This window comes from Aaosphaeria arxii, assembly GCF_010015735.1.
Source record: "Aaosphaeria arxii CBS 175.79 unplaced genomic scaffold BU24scaffold_5, whole genome shotgun sequence".
Classification (NCBI taxonomy): domain Eukaryota; kingdom Fungi; phylum Ascomycota; class Dothideomycetes; order Pleosporales; genus Aaosphaeria; species Aaosphaeria arxii.
The window spans coordinates 2351819-2371246 of record NW_022983478.1 but is presented as its reverse complement, the minus strand read 5'-3'; the positions used below and the strand labels follow the sequence as shown (position 1 = coordinate 2371246).

General features: G+C 49.3%; 10 protein-coding genes across 10 annotated transcripts; 5 read left to right on the top strand and 5 right to left on the bottom strand.

The window, feature by feature from the left end:
- Nucleotides 1-76: 76 nt before the first annotated feature.
- On the bottom strand, nt 77-614 carry BU24DRAFT_463722 (stress responsive A/B barrel domain protein; the record flags this gene model as incomplete). The annotated part of the gene is made up of 3 exons (XM_033532159.1): nt 77-242; nt 303-531; nt 596-614. The coding sequence occupies 3 exons, from the start codon at nt 612-614 to the stop codon at nt 77-79; spliced, it is 414 nt and encodes a 137-aa protein (XP_033383333.1).
- Nucleotides 615-1259: 645 nt separating this feature from the next.
- On the top strand, nt 1260-2992 carry BU24DRAFT_482525 (MFS general substrate transporter; the record flags this gene model as incomplete). Its single annotated transcript, XM_033533239.1, has 4 exons — nt 1260-1487; nt 1547-1820; nt 1884-2668; nt 2735-2992. 4 exons carry the CDS (start codon nt 1260-1262, stop codon nt 2990-2992), a joined length of 1545 nt encoding a protein of 514 aa, XP_033383332.1.
- Nucleotides 2993-4611: 1619 nt separating this feature from the next.
- On the top strand, nt 4612-6319 carry BU24DRAFT_393259 (general substrate transporter; the record flags this gene model as incomplete). The annotated part of the gene is made up of 2 exons (XM_033525192.1): nt 4612-4717; nt 4788-6319. 2 exons carry the CDS (start codon nt 4612-4614, stop codon nt 6317-6319), a joined length of 1638 nt encoding a protein of 545 aa, XP_033383331.1.
- A 388-nt stretch (nt 6320-6707) lies between these two features.
- On the bottom strand, nt 6708-7721 carry BU24DRAFT_493477 (uncharacterized protein). Its single transcript, XM_033533967.1, has 3 exons — nt 7511-7721; nt 7282-7452; nt 6708-7201 (listed from the first exon to the last, which is right to left on the bottom strand). The coding sequence occupies exons 1-3, from the start codon at nt 7569-7571 to the stop codon at nt 6936-6938; spliced, it is 498 nt and encodes a 165-aa protein (XP_033383330.1). The 5' UTR covers nt 7572-7721; the 3' UTR covers nt 6708-6935.
- A 463-nt stretch (nt 7722-8184) lies between these two features.
- Nucleotides 8185-9553, top strand: BU24DRAFT_451900 (aldolase). The gene is made up of 2 exons (XM_033531151.1): nt 8185-8703; nt 8762-9553. The coding sequence occupies exons 1-2, from the start codon at nt 8618-8620 to the stop codon at nt 9543-9545; spliced, it is 870 nt and encodes a 289-aa protein (XP_033383329.1). The 5' UTR covers nt 8185-8617; the 3' UTR covers nt 9546-9553.
- A 237-nt stretch (nt 9554-9790) lies between these two features.
- On the bottom strand, nt 9791-11067 carry BU24DRAFT_423911 (amidohydrolase 2). The gene has a single exon (XM_033528370.1). The coding sequence runs from the start codon at nt 10867-10869 to the stop codon at nt 9955-9957; it is 915 nt and encodes a 304-aa protein (XP_033383328.1). The 5' UTR covers nt 10870-11067; the 3' UTR covers nt 9791-9954.
- Nucleotides 11068-11284: 217 nt separating this feature from the next.
- On the top strand, nt 11285-12435 carry BU24DRAFT_493474 (RraA-like protein). Its single transcript, XM_033533966.1, has 4 exons — nt 11285-11456; nt 11549-11719; nt 11778-11948; nt 12019-12435. The coding sequence occupies exons 1-4, from the start codon at nt 11403-11405 to the stop codon at nt 12298-12300; spliced, it is 678 nt and encodes a 225-aa protein (XP_033383327.1). The 5' UTR covers nt 11285-11402; the 3' UTR covers nt 12301-12435.
- A 279-nt stretch (nt 12436-12714) lies between these two features.
- Nucleotides 12715-14130, bottom strand: BU24DRAFT_393257 (putative malate dehydrogenase; the record flags this gene model as incomplete). Its single annotated transcript, XM_033525191.1, has 3 exons — nt 13937-14130; nt 13722-13850; nt 12715-13653 (listed from the first exon to the last, which is right to left on the bottom strand). Exons 1-3 carry the CDS (start codon nt 13946-13948, stop codon nt 12715-12717), a joined length of 1080 nt encoding a protein of 359 aa, XP_033383326.1. The 5' UTR covers nt 13949-14130.
- A 142-nt stretch (nt 14131-14272) lies between these two features.
- Nucleotides 14273-16995, top strand: BU24DRAFT_423908 (uncharacterized protein). The gene is made up of 3 exons (XM_033528369.1): nt 14273-14745; nt 14822-15723; nt 15807-16995. Exons 1-3 carry the CDS (start codon nt 14504-14506, stop codon nt 16952-16954), a joined length of 2292 nt encoding a protein of 763 aa, XP_033383325.1. The 5' UTR covers nt 14273-14503; the 3' UTR covers nt 16955-16995.
- A 24-nt stretch (nt 16996-17019) lies between these two features.
- Nucleotides 17020-19163, bottom strand: BU24DRAFT_493471 (dihydroxyacetone kinase; the record flags this gene model as incomplete). The annotated part of the gene is made up of 5 exons (XM_033533965.1): nt 17020-17706; nt 17772-18785; nt 18842-18895; nt 18952-19056; nt 19157-19163. The coding sequence occupies 5 exons, from the start codon at nt 19161-19163 to the stop codon at nt 17042-17044; spliced, it is 1845 nt and encodes a 614-aa protein (XP_033383324.1). The 3' UTR covers nt 17020-17041.
- Nucleotides 19164-19428: the final 265 nt, after the last annotated feature.

Genomic DNA, 19428 nt, shown 5'->3' with positions numbered 1-19428 from the left:
CAGTTGCCTTCTCAAATGTAAGTGAGAGTAAAGCTTATTCCCAGCTGCCTCTTTGGTCTCGTGTCATGGCCTCATGTCACTTCGACGGGCTGTTCGCGGCACTTGCTTCGCTTTCTTCTGGTGTTACCAAGCCGTTCTTTGTCGTCGTCCCAAAATCGCACATGTATTCGTCTTCCGGATCAACCTCGAAATCAAAACGGTGGAGCTCCTCCTTGAAGGGGAATAGATATGTGCTTGTGACCCTGTTGAGCTGTTTAGCCTCTTGCAATATTGGAAAGCCCCCTTCCGCGAGAAAAACGTACCAATGGTGCTCATGACTTGCTTGGTACTCCTCCAAGGCCTTCATGTTCTGGTGGTAACTGATGAGGGCATAGTGGTATCCCTGACTCCTCTCGATGGGATCCGTGACGGACGGCCCGCCGACAATCAGACGGTTCCCCTTCACGCACGAGAGGTTCTTCAGTTTCTTCAGTTCGTGGACAAACGTTGCCTTGTGTTCATCAGAAACATCGGGTTTGAACTTGAACATTACTGTTGCGCCACGTCAGTAATGTCGACCGCCTCCAAATTGACCACTGCTGCAGCTACAACATACCCATATGTACAACTGTCATACTGACTATGCTTTTAGGGCCTTGACAAGTAATTCTATGATATGATGCAAAAGGAGGGGTGTAGCGACTGAAGTAGAGAAATAAATGAAGGGTGTTAGCAGGACTTCGAATGGAAGAGAGTGTGGGACATGTAGCTTTTCAACCTGCCACTATTTGTCTCGGGGGGAGGGAGGGCATGGACGTAACTTACAACAAAACGTTGATATCCTCGTTTATTTGTTTATTCGTGAGAAGGTAAAATAAATTCCGAACCCGTAGGCAGGGTGCTTCCAGGTGCCCCCATGACATACCTCGGGCTCGGTCCGATGGCCGTTAGCTTGTGTCTTTGCAAAACACACTATACCAAGGAGACCGACATCGACGCCAGTCATGCATACACTGAAAGCGGCGCAAATATTCTGCATCATGAGCGAGGTTTTCCCCAGATAGTCACTAAGTTTTGACCCCATGGGCACGCGGGACGCGGCACTCTGACCCTGGGGGCTTCGGCGACTCCACGCAACCTCATCACAAAGGATAAAGCCAGACTCTCCCGCCTCATTAATGTACTCGAGCTTCAACTTGCCGTCTTTCTCATTCCTACCATCTCCCACCAATTCTCACTTGGCTCTATCATCTCATCGTTAGCCACACGAAGCCTTTGCCATGTCGGATACCGTCGACAATAAGAACGCTGCCGACAAGGCAGTTTCAGACATCATGGAGATCGAAGACTCCAAGATGGATACAAACCCCGACACCAATCGTCTTGCCTTAGCGCAGATGATGGGGTCTGAGGAGTTCAAGCTTGCTGAGAAGAAGCTCAAGCGGAAGCTTGATATTCGACTTTTGGCAGTTATGTGGCTCATTTTCGTCCTCAATTATCTCGATAGAGTATGCAAATCCTCAAAATTTAGTTGCGGGAGCCTATGATTTACTGACAGCCACAATAGAATAACATTGCAGCTGCGAAGGTTGCTGGTATTTCCAAGTCGCTTCATATGTCAGCGACGCAGTATGCCACAGCTGTGGCGATTCTATTCGTTGGTTACGTCCTAATGCAAATCCCATCCAACATATTCCTATCACAGATCAGACCGTCCTTGTATATTCCTGCCGTCATGGCTATATGGGGCATTATCTCAGCTTGCGCTGGCGTTGTCACAAACCCAGCGGGTCTGTACGCAGCTCGATTCTTTTTGGGATTTGTAGAAGCCGCATTTTATCGTAAGTAAAAGCTCATCTATTATAGCTTCTCTCTAAACATTGAAGCTGACACACTGCAATTAGCCGGTGCCCTATTCCTGATTTCCTCATGGTATAAGCGATCTGAGATGGGTGTGCGAAGCGCAATTTTGTTCTCCGCCACGCAACTGGGCAGTGCCTTCTCTGGTCTCATCGGAGCTGGAATCCAGTACGGTCTTGACGGTGCACGTGGAAAGCCTTCATGGAGATGGATGTTCATCATCGAGGGCTCTATCACCGTCTTCGTCGCACTGTGTGCCTTCCTCATCCTTCCAGATTGGCCATCGACTACTAGATGGCTGACACCAACCGAGCGTGCTGTTGCGGAATGGCGACTTATCGAAGACGCAGGACAGGTAGATGAGGACGATGCCCACTGGGGCACCGGCTTCAAGCTTGCGTTCAAGGACTTCCGTCTTTACATTTTTGCATTCATCTTCTTCTGCCTCCAGGTTGCCAGCGCCACTTCGAACTTCTTCCCTACCGTCGTTGGCACTCTTGGATTCAACAGGGTGAATACTCTTCTCCTGACCGTCCCCCCGTACTTTGTTGCTATGTTTACCTCAATCTTCAACAACTGGTCTGCCGACAGGCGACAAAACTCCTCCTTCCATGTTATGTGGCCCCTCGCCATCGCCATCGTTGGCTTCGTTGTCGCGGCGGCGAGCCTGAATACCGGTGCCCGCTACTTCGCCATGGTTCTCATGATTGCAGGAGGGCACGGCTCGAATGCCGTCGTTCTTGCCTGGACGCAGAAGACCCTCATACGACCTCGTGTCAAGCGCGCTTCAGCGGTCGCTTTCGTCAACGCGTTCGGAAATATTGCACAGGTTAGTTAAGCTTATTACGCAAATCTACATTTCCCTTATGCTGCATGCATACTGATCTCTTCATAGGTCTGGACCAGTTATCTGTGGGACGACAAAACCGCCCCCCGCTACGCGCTCGCCATGTCCGTGAACTCAGCTTTCGCGCTCCTAGCCATTGTCGGCGCATTAGTCATGCGCCTCATCCTGCAGCGCGCCAACAAGAAGCTTGATGCAGGCGGAGCTGGCGTCGCAGATGTCATGAAGGGAGAGTCTCAGGCGGCTATCGCGGGTTTGTCCGAAGAGGAGAGGAACCTCCGAAGGGAGGGCTTCCGCTACATCCTATAGATGTTATCAAGCTCACCATCGAAGTGAACATATCAGTGCTCGGGGACTGTGGTGGAATAGGATACTTCACACATGCACAGGGTGTTTGAAGAGATAAAGGGGAAGGGATGGAAGAGGAAGGAAGGAAGGAAAGGAAAGGAAAGGAAAGTAAAGGAGAGGCAAAAAAACATTATCCAACTTTGCTGATACTAGGGTATTTCCCTGGTCCATGTTGATGTGGCGCATGTAGAGCAGGAACTTTTCGAGGATATCTAGCAATAATACTGGTAACGAAACGAGCATGGCTGTAACGTTATGGCTACATAACCGGGAGTGGGACTATAACAGCAGTAACCAGGAAATTGATGAGTGATTGTAAAACTTGAGAGCATATTGCAGGGCGAGCATGGCATTCATTGCTTGAGTTTAGGAGAAGACACTAGGCTACCATTTCCTCTCGGAGAACACACTTTGGCGACGACACCGGCCTGCGGTGCCGTTATTCGATTGACACGTTGGCTTGGACCTATGCGGAGTGTGATCTCGGTGACTAGGCCGAATGGTTCATTTACTTCCTTTCGCCCCTCTGGAAGCGTGGAGCGGTCGATGGATGTGGAGCTGCCCGATGAGGGTATTCTCATCCAGAAATCATACGAGTACAAACCATTGTTGTTGGCGCCCCGGACTATTGCCCAGTTCCTAGGCCAGCTTTCCCATGTTGAAGAAAACTCGGACTCACAATTATGGGCTAATCATCATTTCTCCTCCACACCGTGAATTGCAACTTGGGTCATGAGGTACAGAGGGTTGGCACGTTGGGCTGGTCCCCTGCTACCATTATATGTTCACAACAGTGCCTTCGCGAGATTTTTAGCGAACAGTTAAGATTGTTTACTGGCTACAGTGCACTCTTAAATCGACACTTTAGGTATTGAATATACATAGAGTGAGCAAGTGGCCAGCCCGACGTGTCAACCCTCTGTACTTCGTATATCCTGGATCATACCCTGCCCACTCAGACCCGCTGATAATTCTAACTGAGAATCGTCCTCACGCTATACTTGCAATAATGCTCAGTGTCAATCTGTCTCGCCGTCAGTCCCGATTTGAAATATAGCCATCAGAAATGGTAGAAGCTTAAAGTAACGGACATGAACCGTATCACGTGCGTGTATTATGTGTCAAGAGAAGCATCAAATCCCACCGGAGAGCCCGACGCGGCTGATAGCTTAGAGCTAATAGTATCATGCGGAGGTGGTGGCATACGTGTGTGGAGAGGAGGCGGTGGAGAGAGGAGTGGATGAAGCGTAGTGAGCCTAAGCCTTTGACATTTAGGCTAGCTGTAGCTTAAAGACTACCAAAAATGGGATGTTGGACTTGGATCTCACTAATTGGGGATGTGTCCGTGTTCTTCGGGGCGAGGCCGAGGAGGAAATACTACTCTCGCTCTTAGCCAATGCGGTCTGGGGGACTTCAAATTGAAACCGGGACAGAAGCTGCGGAGCCCCGGAATGCATTGCTTAGACACACTGCGGGAACACAGTAGATAATCCTTTAAAGCGAATGGATGTTCTCTCTCTTTGGAAGAAATTTAAACGTTGCGAACGCTCAACCATCGTCAGTCGGACACGACCACCATCATGGCGCTTGTAAATAAAGACTTGTTAGCGAAGACACCCAAGGAAGTCCTCTCATTCAAGATTGTCTGGTACTGCTTCATCTTGTCTTTTTCCGGCGGCCTTCATGGTAAGTAGTCTGCCTCCGACATTATCTTTCCTGTGAGCAAGTGTCGAGCAACCTGCTAACAACCACCCAGGTTTCAACACCTCTAACGTGTCTGGCGTCCTTGCCATGGTGCCCTTCAAGACATACTTTGGCTTCAATACAAAGAGCAAGGCTGAAGTGACTAACCTCAACGGATGGATCACCTCGTCGCTTCTCCTGGGTTCGTGTGTGGGTGCACTCATGTGCGCGCCGGTCACTGACCGGCTGGGGCGCAAGATGTCTCTCGCCATCTTCTCGTTGATCTTCAGTCTCTCGGCTATCTTGATGTCGGCCAACCCACGCGGTTCCAGCGGCGTTGCCATATTCATTGCTGGCCGTGTTATCTCAGGTCTAGGCTCCGGAGCCGCCAGTGTCATTGGCACGGGATATATTGCTGAAATTGCCCCCAAGAGCATCCGTGGTGGCCTTGCCGCCATGTACAATGCTAACACCATGCTGGGAGTTGCGCTTGGTTACTGGATCAATTTTGGTTCCATCGAGCACATCCCTCGTACGAAGAACGCGCAGTGGCAGGTGCCCATGGGTGTACAAGCCTTGCCAGGTATTCTTCTCGTCGCTGGGCTCCTCCTCATTCCTGAAAGCCCCAGATGGCTGGTGGCACGTAATCGCATTGAAGAAGCGCAGCTCTCGCTCACACGTCTGCGCAGCCTACCCATCGACCATGAATTTGTGCGCGATGAATTCAATGAGATTCAAGATACGGCCACTGCAGAAGCCGAGCTCAATGCTGGCCGTTCTTGGGCCATTACCCGAGAGATTTGGACACCGACCATCCGGAAGCGTCTCATTCTCGTCATGGCCATCCAGGTTTTTTTCCAATTCTCGGGTGGAAACATTATCACATACTACAATACGTCTATCTTGACCTCCATCGGCCTAAAGTCTCAGCAGGCCAACTATCTCTTCTCCGGCATCTATGGGCTCGTCAAATTCCTCACAGTCTGCTTATACTCAGGCTTCCTCATCGACCGCTTTGGGCGTCGACCTATGCTCTTCACTGGCTCTGCCATGCTCATCGGCTGCCTCACCTATCTCGCCGCATACCTTGCACTCGCTAACCCTGCTGCGCACGCCTCGAACAGTCCTGCTGCTTCTGGCTGGGTTGCTGTGGTCGCCATCTACATCTTCGCCATTGGCTACGCATTCTCCTGGGCTACCATCCCCTGGATCATCAACGCCGAAGTCTTCCCCACTAAGATTCGCGCCACCTGCATGTCCATCTGCATCACCTGGCAGTATCTCATCAACTTTGCCCTGACGCGCGCCCAGCCCAATATGGTGGTGACGATTCACCCGTGGGGCCCTTTCGCGCTCTTTGCATGCGTCACCGCCGTCGCAACTGTCTACTGCTATTTCTGCTTGCCGGAAACGAAGGGGCTTAGCATGGAACACATGGATCAGCTGTTTGATGTGCCGTGGTACCGCGTGGGAATTGCAAGCTTGCAGATTATCAAGGATAATCAGAATGGTGTTGCGCCCAGCCAAAGGGGACCGTTGAAATTTGCGGATGAGGAGAGTCTAGAGAAGAATTCCAAGTGCGTCTACGATGAGGTTAAAAAGTAGACGTTATTTTTATATACATAGAACGTAGGTACTTATTAAAAAGCCAGCAAGTATATAGTAGTATAATAGCTACATATAATAGCTACTGATGAACTTGTACTAAAAGGTATGTAAGTAATTATATTCTTCCTTTTATCTTAAATTTGTTTTATTCTAATTATTGTTTTATCAGTTGTAGTACTTGATTATTTAATTAATATACCAAATTGTCTTGATCTGCCTACACTACTTAACTGCATTATGTCTGCCGACAGCAACTTACCAAAGTCGGACGAGATGCGGGCTGTTGATATACTTTGTCGCGCATGAAGCACGGAACAGTCCTTGGCTTGGGGCAGTGAACGTTATAGATCGGTTTAGGTAGAATAACTATCTTCATTCATACCTAGGCAGCTAGTGTATAGGAAGTGGTTCTACGAGGTAGGCTTGTTGGCACAGCGCCGAACGGTGACTTGCACGAAAACAGTATGCTTCAATTTAGGGCAAGCGCAGCGCAATAATGATGGCTATTGCTGGAATTCCCCGATAGCTAGAAGATAATATGGTGTAAAGCCTCATGAATCTTCTCACAGCGCCCTGTCTTGTTGATGGTTTTGTGGGCACACACCTCTGTGTATCATGTTGCCCTCCAGAGGCCCGCAAGCCCAAGCAAAGCCGTTGACCACATCAATATCATTCTGTTTCGGTCCATATCTTTCCACTGCTGCACCCACCTGCGCACTGTGTCCTTTTCTTGCAACTTTTCGCCAGCTTTGATCTTTTCGGATTCCGCAAGCAACAGATCGTTTACTGGAAACACTCCAAAAACAGTGTATAACACGTTCACGACCTGCGCAGCAGATGCTGCGACATAGTACCAAAAGGTGGTGGATTCTGGCCCTTCTAAGAAAGCAGCATCGTCAGTACTGTCTATTGTGCTACACAGAAGAGAGTCCTCCCCACAGCCAGAGGGCACAACATACCACGGTAAGCGACGAAGGCATACCCGGCCAAGGAGACATTGACACACAGTGGTCCTATGACGCGACCCACGTCCCAGGCGCGAAGCCACGCGTGTACAATGTCTGAGGAAGAGAGCGAAGAACTTAGAAGTGCATTCGGCAATGCTACAGCATCTGAGGCATAGTGGTATCCTTTAATTCTGGTCAGTAATGGCGGACCAAAGACTTGAGATCATTCGCCTATTCGTACCCGACAAGACTAGTGCGCTTGACAGAGAAAGAAGCTGCACGGTGATATCGATTGAGGCCATCTGACGGACTATTAAGATACAGTAGTGCAAGTGTATTAGAAACGGCGAGAGAGTCTATGTGAGGGTAGTACTTTTATGCTTGCTACAAACCCTGGCTTCGGTGCGTGTAAAGTGCGAACACCTGGATGCTTTCAAAGCGCCAAGCTGGGTGTAGACGTTACATACCATCAGTCTAGACAGTTTAAGTCGCATTTACTGGACTCGAAGATCGTAGTATCAGGGTGAGTACTATGGTATCCTTGCAATCGGTACCCTGCGAGGTCCACTAGACGTGCAATCATTGGCTCAGCATAATATGCCTTCGTACGGAAAGCTAGGTACGTATGTACGAAGTATGTACGACGCTTCCGGGGCCGAGCCGTACATCTATGATATGCGAAACCTCAAGAATGCGTTTTACAGAAGGTTGGCACGTTAGGCTGGCCATCTACAGATTTCATGTATCTCCTAGACCTAAAGTGTCTACTTAAGAATGTACAGTAGCTAGTAAACAATCTTAACTGGTTGCGATAGACCTCGTTAATGCACTGTTGTAGGCACAAAATACTACTTGTAGCATGGGGCCACCCAAACGTGGCAACCCTCTGTACATATCCTTCCTACTCCCTATCAATTTACCCTTACCAAACTACGTCTTCCCTTAACATGAGCTTTACCGTCATCAATAAACGAGCCATTACACGATGCCAATCGACATCCACTTCGGTTTGAGATGCATTCCCTTGAACATGAAATGGTTCAACTTTTCCACTCACATATTTTTATTGATTGAGGATCGCCATCTGATTCATCGGCCTGTCTATGGTTCCTTTAGATGAAGTCCCTTCGAAGAGTGAATATCGGAGTTGTGCTCCACTTCTTGGGCCGACCCAACGGTTTCTGGCCGATCGGGTACAGCCCAGCTAGTGTCGGGCTTTTCCGACCACCATCACCACTTACCAAGCTGTCATCGCCTTGTTCGTAAAATGATATGAAGAAAGGAAAGGGACATCAAGATGTAAAGGGCATCGAGAGCTCTGTCTGCAATCACATCATCCGCCTACACTATGTCGTCCTTTCCAGAGAACAATCGAACATGGCAAATCCTTCATGAAGCAGACAACGGCGGTTACGCCGTTGGGGCATATAACTGGTACGTTGGTAGACTTTGCCCAAATTATTCGCGACTTAGCTAAGTTGAATTGCTTCAGCTATAACACCGATAGTGTTATGGCAGTGGTTCGGGCAGCAGAGAATAAAAGGTCTCCCGCCATTATCCAGCTCTTTCCATGGACGCTTCACTTCCAGGGCAAACATTTCATCAAATTTGTGATTGAATATACCCACAGCGCATCTGTACCCATAGCGGTACATCTCGATCACTGCATCCAACCAGAAGACGTCGATCTCGCACTGTCTCTTCCCGTGCCATTTGATTCCATCATGGTCGACGCATCTACGCTCTCGCCCGAAGAAAACATTCGGACATGTAAGTCGTACGTGGAGCGTGCGACTGCGCTCGGGATCTGCATTGAAGCCGAGATGGGCCGGATGGAGGGCGGTGAAGATGGCTTGCCGCATGTTGACATGAAAACCATCCTGACGAAGCCTGAGGAGGCCGAGTCATTCGTGCGGGAAACAGGTGTGCATTTTCTGGCACCGAGCTTTGGCAACATCCATGGAGCGTATGGACCTGGAGGCGCGGAGAAAGCTTGGGACCTGGAGAGACTGAGGAAAATACACGCGGCGTTGCCTCACTTGCCACTGGCACTGCACGGCACGCATCCAGTGTCAGATGAGCTGTTCCTGGAGTCGATCAAGTGTGGAATGCGCAAAATCAACCTGAATCGCACAGTCAGAGATGGCTACACACAGTTTATAGCAGAGAATGCTGGGAAATTGGAACTCACTGTGTTGTCCATGCGTGGAGTGGAGGTTTATACTAATGGTGTTGAGAGGATGATGGATGTGCTAGGATCTTCGGGAAAAGCATGATTATCGACATGTTAATGAAACAGATATTATCATTTGAATGATCTGACTGAATTGTTTTGCGCGAAAGCATTAATTTAGAGAACCTTGAAGATTGGATACTAAGACAACCGTACTCTTGACCTGATGGAAACCAAAAATAAGCCTGGCTCACCCACCATTGCGATCACCACCAAAACACCATTGTAGACAGAAAAATAACATTAAGGTAAATTTTAAACGATACTAGAAATGTTGTAAAGACTACTCCGTACAATATTGTAACATCTTGTGTTTCTAGCCTCTGTGGGTAAATAACCTCGCCAGCCTTCCCAGGACTACTTTTGGCTTCAATCACAGGCTGAGAGCCGTACTAGCAAGAGGATTTCAGAACTATCAATTACAAAATCTTGTTTTTTCATTGAGCCTAAGTCTAATAATCGTAGAGCTTCCGTGGATTATCAACCCACAGGGCCTGCCATTCCTCATCCGAGAGCCAAGTACTCAAAGATTCAATCCATTTGGCACTGTCGATTTTCAAGAACGGCTCCTTAGCTGAAGGATCCTTGCCGACCCGATCCTGATGCCTCTGAGTATGAGGCCAATCACTTCCCCAAACCACACGTTTTGGGTTTGCCTCAACCATTTTAGTGACCATGGACTTCAGATCAAGATATTCAAAATCCTGATATGAGTTGCGATACGGTGCCGAGATTTTCATCCACAGATTTCCATCCGCTAGTGCTCCTAGAAGCTCCGCAAAGTCGGACGCTTTTGTAACATCAGGGGATCCATCTGCCATACTCTCTCCTTTCAAAAGACCTATGTGATCAATGACCAGTGGAACGGGAAGCGTCTTAGCCACCGCTCTCAGACGGGGCCAGTACTCAACATGGGGCTGCTGTGCTTGTACACTCCAGCCATTCGGGCCCCATTTTGCAAGTCGCGCGGCTGTGGCCTCAATCAAGGCCACTTGCTTCTCCAGATCGTTCATGGCCTGGTGCTTGAAGAAGTCGAGGCGGACAGAGCGGATGCCGGCAGCATGGTACAAGTCGAGCGTCTCGTCTGTGACAGAGTTCTCGTCAATGACACAGATTCCACGGGCCTCGTCATTGAACTGCTTCAGGTAGTAGAGCAACGAAGTACAGTCAGGCCCGTAGGAAAGACCATGGGCAATGCATACATGGTCGACGCCTATGGATTTCTCGAAGGCGTTCAGATCCTCGAGCGTCGCTACTGAGGGCGTGAAATGTCGACCGGGAGCAAAGGGGAATTTCTCAGGCTCGAATATGTGGTGATGTGTGTCCCAGGCCCCCTTGGGTACTGGTTTCTTTGAGTAGATTGCCATTATCTCTAATGCACGTGTGCAATGATGGAGATGGAGCTGCGATAATGGGATGGCTGGCTAGTCTCCCAGAACCTCGAACTGGAAGCCTCATATAACCAAGTCACGATTTCAAAACAGGCTTGTAATTGCTGCAGTAGTCAGTCCGGACACCGAGACCGTAATTGATGATCCGATCGGCCGAGTCCGATCGGATGACTTGATGACAGATTACGAAGGTCTAACCTTTGTAAAAACATAATCGATAACTACCTCGACTACATTGAGCGGTACGGTACCTGCATTCCAGAACCGGGGTATCCGTTTGACAAGGATCATTGCACCGGGCATAACCCGAAAGCAGGGAGGAGAGCTACGGCATCGGCCCAGCCCTCCGCACCACCACATTCGCCAGACGGTAATTCCGTTGTAATGATATGTACGATGATAGGTCTTAAAGAGACAAGCTTCGTGTAAACGAAACTCAGTTGACAGTTCTTTTAAATCTATCATTGGAATTATACCTCTCTCATCGCAACATTATTGCGTCAAACGCCATGGCTCAACCCGCGGAAATTATTGCTGAGCTGCAAAAATGGTCTTCATGTGACGTGCGTACTCCTCATACGTTTCACACCGAGATATACATCTTCGACTTTTTCTAACCAGAAAATGCCCGAACACTGAACTGACAGTCACACAGGTGGCAGATAGCTTGTCGAAACTTAAACACCCTGCCGGTGGCTTCTTGGAAGGACTGACTATGTACTCGCCTGTATTCCAGGCTGGACCCACCAAGATAGTCGGACAAGCATTCACAGTGAAATTTGTGCCCAAGGCTGATGAGAGCGCGCCGAAGTTGAAGGGCAATTATGTTCGTACCTTGTTGTGTCTCTGATTGATGCTGCGAATGAGCTAATGGGTTTATTTAGGTCGATCAAATCCCCAAGGGGGCTGTTGTTTTCATCTCACAACCACCACCACACGTGAATGCCGTGTACGGTGGATTGATGTCGTTGCGTGCTCAGGCATTGGGCGCAGCTGGAGTGGTGATTGATGGACGATTGCGAGACCTACAGGAGCATCGTGATCTCGGGTTCCCAGTACGTACTTTTCTTCTCCAAGCATCTATGCCGATTTTGGAATAGCATGCTCACCAAGTTGCTCCCATAGATGTTTGCCAAAGGCGTTGGAACCACAGCTGGCGGCGAAGTCTGTCGGCCCTCAGAGGTCAATGTTCCCGTTGAACTAGCGTCTACAGTGCAAGATGTGACAATACAGCCGGGTGACTATATCATTGCTGATATAGATGGTGTGGTTTGCCTTCCCAGTGCACTGGCAGAGAAGTGTTTGGCTGCTATTCCGGCGATCGCGGCTGCAGATGCGAAGTGTGCCGAGGCGATTCGAGGGGGCATGTCGGTGGAGGAGGCTTTCAAGACGTATCGCGGTAAATAAGATCATTTGTTCCTAAACTTTCGCGGTACCACGGGATTTATAGAACTCTTTGCATTGCATGGTTTCACAATGGCTTGTGTTAGAATGGTATGTGAAACTTATCCAATTCAAGATTGAGAGCTCGGTATGTAAGGTACACGGCACAGGATTATAAATATACCAAACTCTTTGAACATAAAGATTGCCTGAGGTCAAGAGATTTTTGTGCCAACCGAATCCCATGATACATTAATGGGATTTTCATCTCCTATAGGTATCAGGATACAGATGTATGGCTCGGTTCCTGATGCTAGCACTGCCATTGTACCAGTTGCTCATATTCGAAGACATCGCTAGGCATGGGTCTAGAAGATTGTATTGTTCAAAAGAGGGATTTGATATCATCTAACATACATTAATACATATACAAAACTACTACGAGTTCAGAGGAGTTGGGGTTAACGACAGCCCAGGGATCCCAAGTGTTTTAGCCATGTTCTCGAACATTTCCTTTTCTGCATCCGCGTAGGGGATACCTTCTGCCTTGCGCGTTTCCGATAGCCTGTGTTCAGGCTCGCCTGGGAAAAGAACCTCCTTGAAACCAGGGGCAGGCGCAATCCCGTGCACTCTCTGCGCGAGCGTGTCCATCCGCGCTCTGAATTCTTCTGAACTCATGAAGACGTCTGGTTTGATCACGATGAATGAGTGGCCGACATTTTGTGGTCTCTTCTCTTTGTATTGATCACCGACTTCGCCCCCGAAGGCAGCGCCCGTCAAGACTCCAGCCATAATATCCATAAGGATTGCGATTCCAGAGCCCTTGGGTCCACCAATTGGTGCCATGCTGCCATCAAGCGCAACATTCGCATCCGTTGTTGGGTTACCGTCCTTGTCTAACGCCCATCCAAGAGGGATAGACTCACCACGTCGAGCAGCCCTCCTGATCTTTCCCTTGGCCACGACGGATGGAGCCATATCAAGGATGTATGGAACCTCGTTGTTGGAGGGTGCCCCAGCAGCGAAGGGAGAAATGCCCAAGAGGGTGTCTTTTCCGCCAAATGGTGGCATTTGCTTTGCTGAGTTGGTAAAGCAAAGCGAAATCATGCCTTTGCGAAGCGCTTGCAGGACGTAAGTAGCAGCCATGCCGAAGTGATTGGAGTGATCGACAGTGACGAAGCCAATGCCGTATGTATCTGCTCGTTTAATAGCCTCTTCCATAGCTTTGGTAGCGACGACAAATCCGAAACCATTGTCGCCATCAAGATGTGCTACCACGGGCGTCTTTGCTGAGATTTCAAGTTTCGGCGTCGCATTAACAAGTCCAGCCGTAACTCTTCCAATGTACTGCTCAAGACGCGCAAGACCGTGGGTGTCCTAGCAAAAGCAAGTGAGCTAGGTCCATACCAGCACTGATAGGCCTAATTGGTGATGGAAATACGTACAACACCCCGAACATCTGCTTCCACCAAGCAACTGGCCATCATGCCCGCATCGGCTTCTGAGAGCCCGGATTTCACCAGAGCAGCTTTGCAGAAAGTCTCAGCATCACTAGGTTTCGCGTAATATCGAACCTAAACTCTTTTGTCACCCGTTGTCGTGGTGTGCAAGTTCACTATAGAGAGTGGAGGGAGGAATGGGGGGGCATTGCCGGACATACTGTTGAAGCCATTTTGCAAGTGATTTAAGGAATGCCGTTCCCAAAATAGAGTTCTAGATGGGCTTGTCAGGGATTCTTCTTGTGAAGGGGTTTTGTCTATCGAATCCTCGAAAGATCAGTATTTTATTTCTTTTATACATCACAGAAGAATTTTAAGCATCAAACCTATCGGCATAAGACTAGTTGTACGCGACTTGCCCACCAGCCGGGTCGGACAGGATAGGACTGTCTCATAGCTACGTGCGGGGGTCTTCGGCGTTATCCCGGACTCGCGCTATCATGTGAGGAATTTGATGTAGAGCTACCGGCCACATGGCCGATGTCCGCTTCTCCATATCATCCCCATACTTACATGAACATGCGCATTGCCTTGGATGCCCGGTTTTTGCTGCCATCCCCAGACCGATCCACCCTCGTCAAACACTCCCCTTTCAACTTTGATAGACAGGACACGCCGACTGCAGCCAAGACATTACATCGCATCTCTCGTTCATCTTGAATTGATTGGAGTGGGCTAGGCCGAATCAAGGACCCGTTTCCCGGTTCGAGGCCGTGAATCGTGAGAGTATGGTGGAAGCCCGTCATGGAAGATCAGACTACACACATCATTCGGCGGAGCCTGCTCAACCCCCTACAGCTCCTTTGCCATCCAGTAACCCCTCCGCTCCCATCAAACGAGGCTCGGCGTGCCGTCGATGTCGACTACAGAAGATCAAATGCGATGGACAGTCGCCGGCCTGTTCGAATTGCGTCAAGGCGGGTGTTAGTTGTATCAAGTCAAACAATGCAGATGCCGATGCTACACGCGAGTGAGTCTCCCCTTTTGATTATTGTCCTTGGTGCACGTGCTCCAGGCCAGAGGGCGACCTAAATAACCGTAAGTAGATACACAAAGCAGCTCGAAAGGAGAGTACAGTGGCTAGAAGAACTTGTTCGGAGATTTCAGCCCAATGCAATATTTGATCAAGCGGGTAATCTCCAGATCAACGATGAATTCATCGTCGTTGGTGCACATCCTCTGTCTTCTCATCTCACTATTGGTCCTCTCGACCTTACCAAAGCCAGAACCACTGCCTCCTTGCCAGGCGAGTCTCCTGCTGCGTCAACATCCAGTCAAATTGGCCCTAGTCAACCGCTAGCACATGATGTTGGTTTGCTTTCGTTAGCAAACTCGACAGAACCCAAATATCTCGGTCCCTCATCAGGAGTGCCATTTGCGCGCCTCATCTTTTCTTCTGCGCCGCAATCTCAAGGTCTATCAAGTGCCTGGCAGGCTGTGCAAGATGGACCACTACAAGCCTCCAATAGCTTGCAGCAGTCCCAACCCATAAAATTCGCTAAGTTGCCGAATGAAGACGAGATGAGTTATTTTGTGTCTGCCTACTTCGAGGTGTGGCATACTACTTACCCGTTTCTAATGGAAGACGCTTTTCAAGAGACTGTGGAGAGAGTAATTCAGTATGAGAAGGTCAGATCTACATCAAATGTACCGCCAGAGGCACCGGCACATGCTTTTGATATGGCCCAAACGTTCCTTGTCTTGTCCCTTGGTGCCAAAGTGCTCGAGACAAGATTAAGCATTGAATTTCAATCAGAGCAATACTATGCAACTGCAATGTTCTATGTCGGAAATCTTCAGCTGCATGACAGTATCAGAGGTGTCCAAGTGTTGCTATTACTTGTTCTTTGCAGCTTTTCTTTTGCCAATGGTTTGAATGCTTGGTTCCTCACGTCGACAATCATTGCCAGCTGTCTGGACCTCGGGTTGCAACGGAAGCACGTACATAGTAAGCACTGCGCTTTTCGTATACTTGCCAGTCATGGCATGCCCTAGAAAACCCAAGTCCAATAACTGACATCTTTCAATTAGATCGCCCTCAGGAAAGCACACAACAAGATAGCGAGGAGGATTCGCGCTTTAGTGAACTCCGAAGCGGCATCTTTTGGTCTGCATATTCTCTCGACAGGACCTTATCCGTCATCCTGGGAAGACCTTTGACTCTCAGAGATGAAGCTTGCGACATTGAATACCCAGGAGAACATGAAAGCGAGGAGATTGCGCACGACGCCGTCGACCGCCGTGGCAGGACCCAGTCACCGACGCAAGAGCCGCAACGAAAGCGACCATGCCTACCGCGAGCGACGCCTCCATATCTCCCCGCCATATATTCGTTCCGCTTTGATCGTATAACGGCAGAAGTCAAATTAATGATATATCGCGTGGCAAGGTCCCCGGCACGTTTCCCGTGGCCAACAGATCTCGAGGAGTGGCAAGAGCAAACCCACCAAGTCTGTAAAGAATTGCTTGAGGAGGCTAAAAGGAACCTCAAATGGAGGGGTCTTGCAGGACGTAGAGGGACCCTCGACGGAGCATTACCTTTGATTGAGCTTAAATGTCACCAGTGCATAATGCTCCTCTATCGTCCAAGTCCCGCATTTCCCCAACCGTCGAACTCAGCTCTGAAGAATTGCTACGAGAGCGCAGTCGAGACAATTCGAATACAATCGGACATGCAAAAGTTCGCAAAATTGATCAATTCTTGGTTGACCGCCCACTCCGTGTTTGTGTCTGGGATAACCATTCTCTACTGCCTCTGGACAAGTGCGGAGATACGACGGCAGACGACCCTTGAGGACTTCTTGCGGCAAGCAGACGCCTGTAGCAAGCTTTTGAACAAGCTTGGAAAAAGCTGGTCCGTGGCGGAGAATGCACAGTCAAAATTTGAACGTCTGGTACAGGTCACATCTGACACGTGGAAAAACAATCAGTCGGGAACTATAACACCTGCCATACAAACGCAAGCGCAGCAGCAGACGATTGGGGAGAATGGTGGTGGAGTGGAAGTTGGTGTTGGGTACCAGTCAATGGAAAATCTCCCTCTTAATTTCTGGGAGCAATACAACACGGATTACACACAGGGTCCAAATATGATCATGGATGAGCTAGGCGATATGGGCGGCTGGTTTGATCTCGAATGGCTTGGTAATTCAGAAAATACCTATCAAATGGGGGCTTAGAAATAGGACAATTGTACCCAGATGTACCCAAGAGTTTTGCCCAAACAAAAGTCTATTATACACATCGATTCAAGACTTAGCCGACTCCTATGTGTGCTCGACAGCCTGAACGGCATTCAGAATTCCACGAGCAATAGCAACGATTCCCATTGCACCTGGGTCTGGAATACCCTTGGTCTCGCTCTCCACCTCACTGCCTGCTCCCACGTACGTGCTCCGACCAAATACGCTGACCATATTGCGAGTCGCAGCGCATCCCTCATCAGCCGCAGCAACAGCCTTTTTTAATGCCTCCACTGCCGGAAGACCTGCCTTCGCGCCACTACTTACCGCATGGACGAATGGAATCAGTGCATCCATCATTGTGCGATCACCGATATCTGCCTTAGTGTAGCGCTGCAGTGTCGCAAGCGACTCGCTCGCAACTTCTACAACCTCTGGGAACGAGATCGGCTCTTTGGTATTCAGAGACCGCACACCGGCCGCAAAGGCAGTGAAGAAGATGGCATACAGGGCGCCAGAAGTGCCGCCCATGCCTTTGGATATCAATTCCGAGATCGAGACTGTGGCGTGAGAGAGGGATTCTGTTCGTATGGTGGACAGGGCGTTGGCAATTGTAGTGATGCCAGCGACTAGTGTGGTGCCGCAGTCGCCGTCACCCATCAGGGTGTCGAAGGCTGTGATTTGGGGCTCATCTGCTACTAGTGATTGTTGTACCGATGTTATGATCGAGGCGAGCAGAGCCCCATTGCCTGAATTTTAACCTGTTTTAGCTATCTGTCGTACTCGCAATTTTCATACGTCAAGGAGAGCTTACATGGAATTTCATCCAAATCGGCCTTCTCGGTGACACCATTGGCGAACCCGTTGGCGTAAATGGCTTTTGGTGCAGTGTCATTTTCTGACCACGCTGTGCAGGGAAGCGAAGGTGACCAGCCTATTGCAGATGTGGGTGCATCAAGATAAGCCAGAATCCTGTCGGCTATCGTTTCTGTAGCTGGCTCATCCTTAGGCAAGCTGAGGAGAGTAATGCTGAACCCGGAACCATTGAGGGCAGACAGGAATGTTCCTGCGTAGGCTCTTCTTGGCTGGATATTATATTCACTCTTCAGCTGCTCTACCACCATGCCTGTAATGCACGCGAGTTCTAGGACAGACAGTCCCCCAAGATTGTTGACCAGGAGAACCACCTCGGAAGGATGAGATACAGGCGACTTGGGCAGAAAATTCCTCTCCTTGTCTGTTGTGTCTAGGATAGCTGCGAGCATTTCGCTAATCAGCGACTTCATTTCTGGTTGAGGTTTGAGTTTGCGAGATCCAGGTTCGTTGTGGATGCCCATTCCGAGTTCAATCTCGTCTACGGCTAGGCCGACAAGTTGTTGCTGACCCGGAACATCGCAGCCATGGAGTGCGACTCCTATTGTGGCCAAGCAACTGTTGGCATACTCTGCAACCTCATAGACGTCGTCTAAACTCGCTCCTGAAGTAGCTGCTGCACCAGCAATCTTATGTATCAGGATGACACCCGCAAGGCCACGGCGACCTACCATGCGCCCCTTGGTTCTGCCTACGGAGACATCATCGCCCACCATAAGTACCTTGACTGTATTTCCAGTCTTCGCACGCGATTTCTCCACGGCTAGACCGAAATTGAGTTTGTCTCCAGTGTAGTTCTTGACGATGACCAAGCTGCCTAGAGGAGACTGGATGTTTCGCAGGCCGGATTCAATCTGGATCACATTGGGGGATGCGAAAATGGCGCCGCAGACAGCAGCGTCTAGCATGCCCTGGCCGACATAACCGGCGTGAGCAGGCTCATGACCACTTCCACCTACAGAGGATATCAACTAAGCAGATCCCAATATCCCACACGTCAATAATCCTTACCTCCACTTAGTAGAGTGACTCTGTTCTCAGAGGGTTTGAATGGGCGGTAAACAACTGGAGATGTTAGCAACTGAGAAATTAAACAAGGGAAAATGGAACCAGAAGTATACCTCTATTTTCCGCATCGAAAGCCAGTCCTGGATGAAGCGAGAGAAGTGCTCGACATGCCACATCAACTAATTCGACAGGGTCGTGGATGAATCTTTTGACTGGAACTTTTGACTAAGTCAGCTCACGAATCCAAGGCAGTTCTCCTCTCCCCTAGAAGTAAGCTTGGCTTAAGGAAGGAGATTATATGGAAAAGTTATGGAATACCTAGCATTGCTGGCGCCTGGTGTTATTATATTGATATTAATAGCAAAGTTTTTCGTTGTTTGTCATCAGCGAAGGCCTTCACGGAGGATAATGAAACCTTCGAGCGTGAATCGAAGGAAGTAAGCTGTGCATCTAAGTATGTTTTCCCAGCAGCAGGTAGGGCACCTATCCGAAAGCATTTTGACTGTTTGCTCGCCGCCGAAAATACTTTCGCTGGATATTGATGTCTGGCCTCTTGCTCCACACCAGCTTCTTTGCAGCGCGGGGTGGAT

What these genes read in the sequence shown, in the direction of transcription:
- BU24DRAFT_493474 (XM_033533966.1), top strand. Translation starts at nt 11,403, where the DNA reads ATGGCTCAACCCGCGGAAATTATTGCTGAGCTGCAAAAATGGTCTTCA. An exon ending in AAAAATGGTCTTCATGTGAC is followed by an intron (nt 11,457 to 11,548) that starts GTGCGTACTCCT and finishes ACAGTCACACAG; the next exon opens with GTGGCAGATAGCTTGTCGAA. An exon ending in ATCGTGATCTCGGGTTCCCA is followed by an intron (nt 11,949 to 12,018) that starts GTACGTACTTTT and finishes TTGCTCCCATAG; the next exon opens with ATGTTTGCCAAAGGCGTTGG.
- BU24DRAFT_423908 (XM_033528369.1), top strand. Translation starts at nt 14,504, where the DNA reads ATGGTGGAAGCCCGTCATGGAAGATCAGACTACACACATCATTCGGCG. An exon ending in GATGCCGATGCTACACGCGA is followed by an intron (nt 14,746 to 14,821) that starts GTGAGTCTCCCC and finishes AACCGTAAGTAG; the next exon opens with ATACACAAAGCAGCTCGAAA. An exon ending in GCAACGGAAGCACGTACATA is followed by an intron (nt 15,724 to 15,806) that starts GTAAGCACTGCG and finishes TCTTTCAATTAG; the next exon opens with ATCGCCCTCAGGAAAGCACA.
- BU24DRAFT_493477 (XM_033533967.1), bottom strand. Translation starts at nt 7,571, where the DNA reads ATGGCCTCAATCGATATCACCGTGCAGCTTCTTTCTCTGTCAAGCGCA. An exon ending in AAGCGCACTAGTCTTGTCGG is followed by an intron (nt 7,453 to 7,510) that starts GTACGAATAGGC and finishes CCAGAATTAAAG; the next exon opens with GATACCACTATGCCTCAGAT. An exon ending in TGCCTTCGTCGCTTACCGTG is followed by an intron (nt 7,202 to 7,281) that starts GTATGTTGTGCC and finishes CTGCTTTCTTAG; the next exon opens with AAGGGCCAGAATCCACCACC.
- BU24DRAFT_423911 (XM_033528370.1), bottom strand. Translation starts at nt 10,869, where the DNA reads ATGGCAATCTACTCAAAGAAACCAGTACCCAAGGGGGCCTGGGACACA.
- BU24DRAFT_451900 (XM_033531151.1), top strand. Translation starts at nt 8,618, where the DNA reads ATGTCGTCCTTTCCAGAGAACAATCGAACATGGCAAATCCTTCATGAA. An exon ending in GCCGTTGGGGCATATAACTG is followed by an intron (nt 8,704 to 8,761) that starts GTACGTTGGTAG and finishes GAATTGCTTCAG; the next exon opens with CTATAACACCGATAGTGTTA.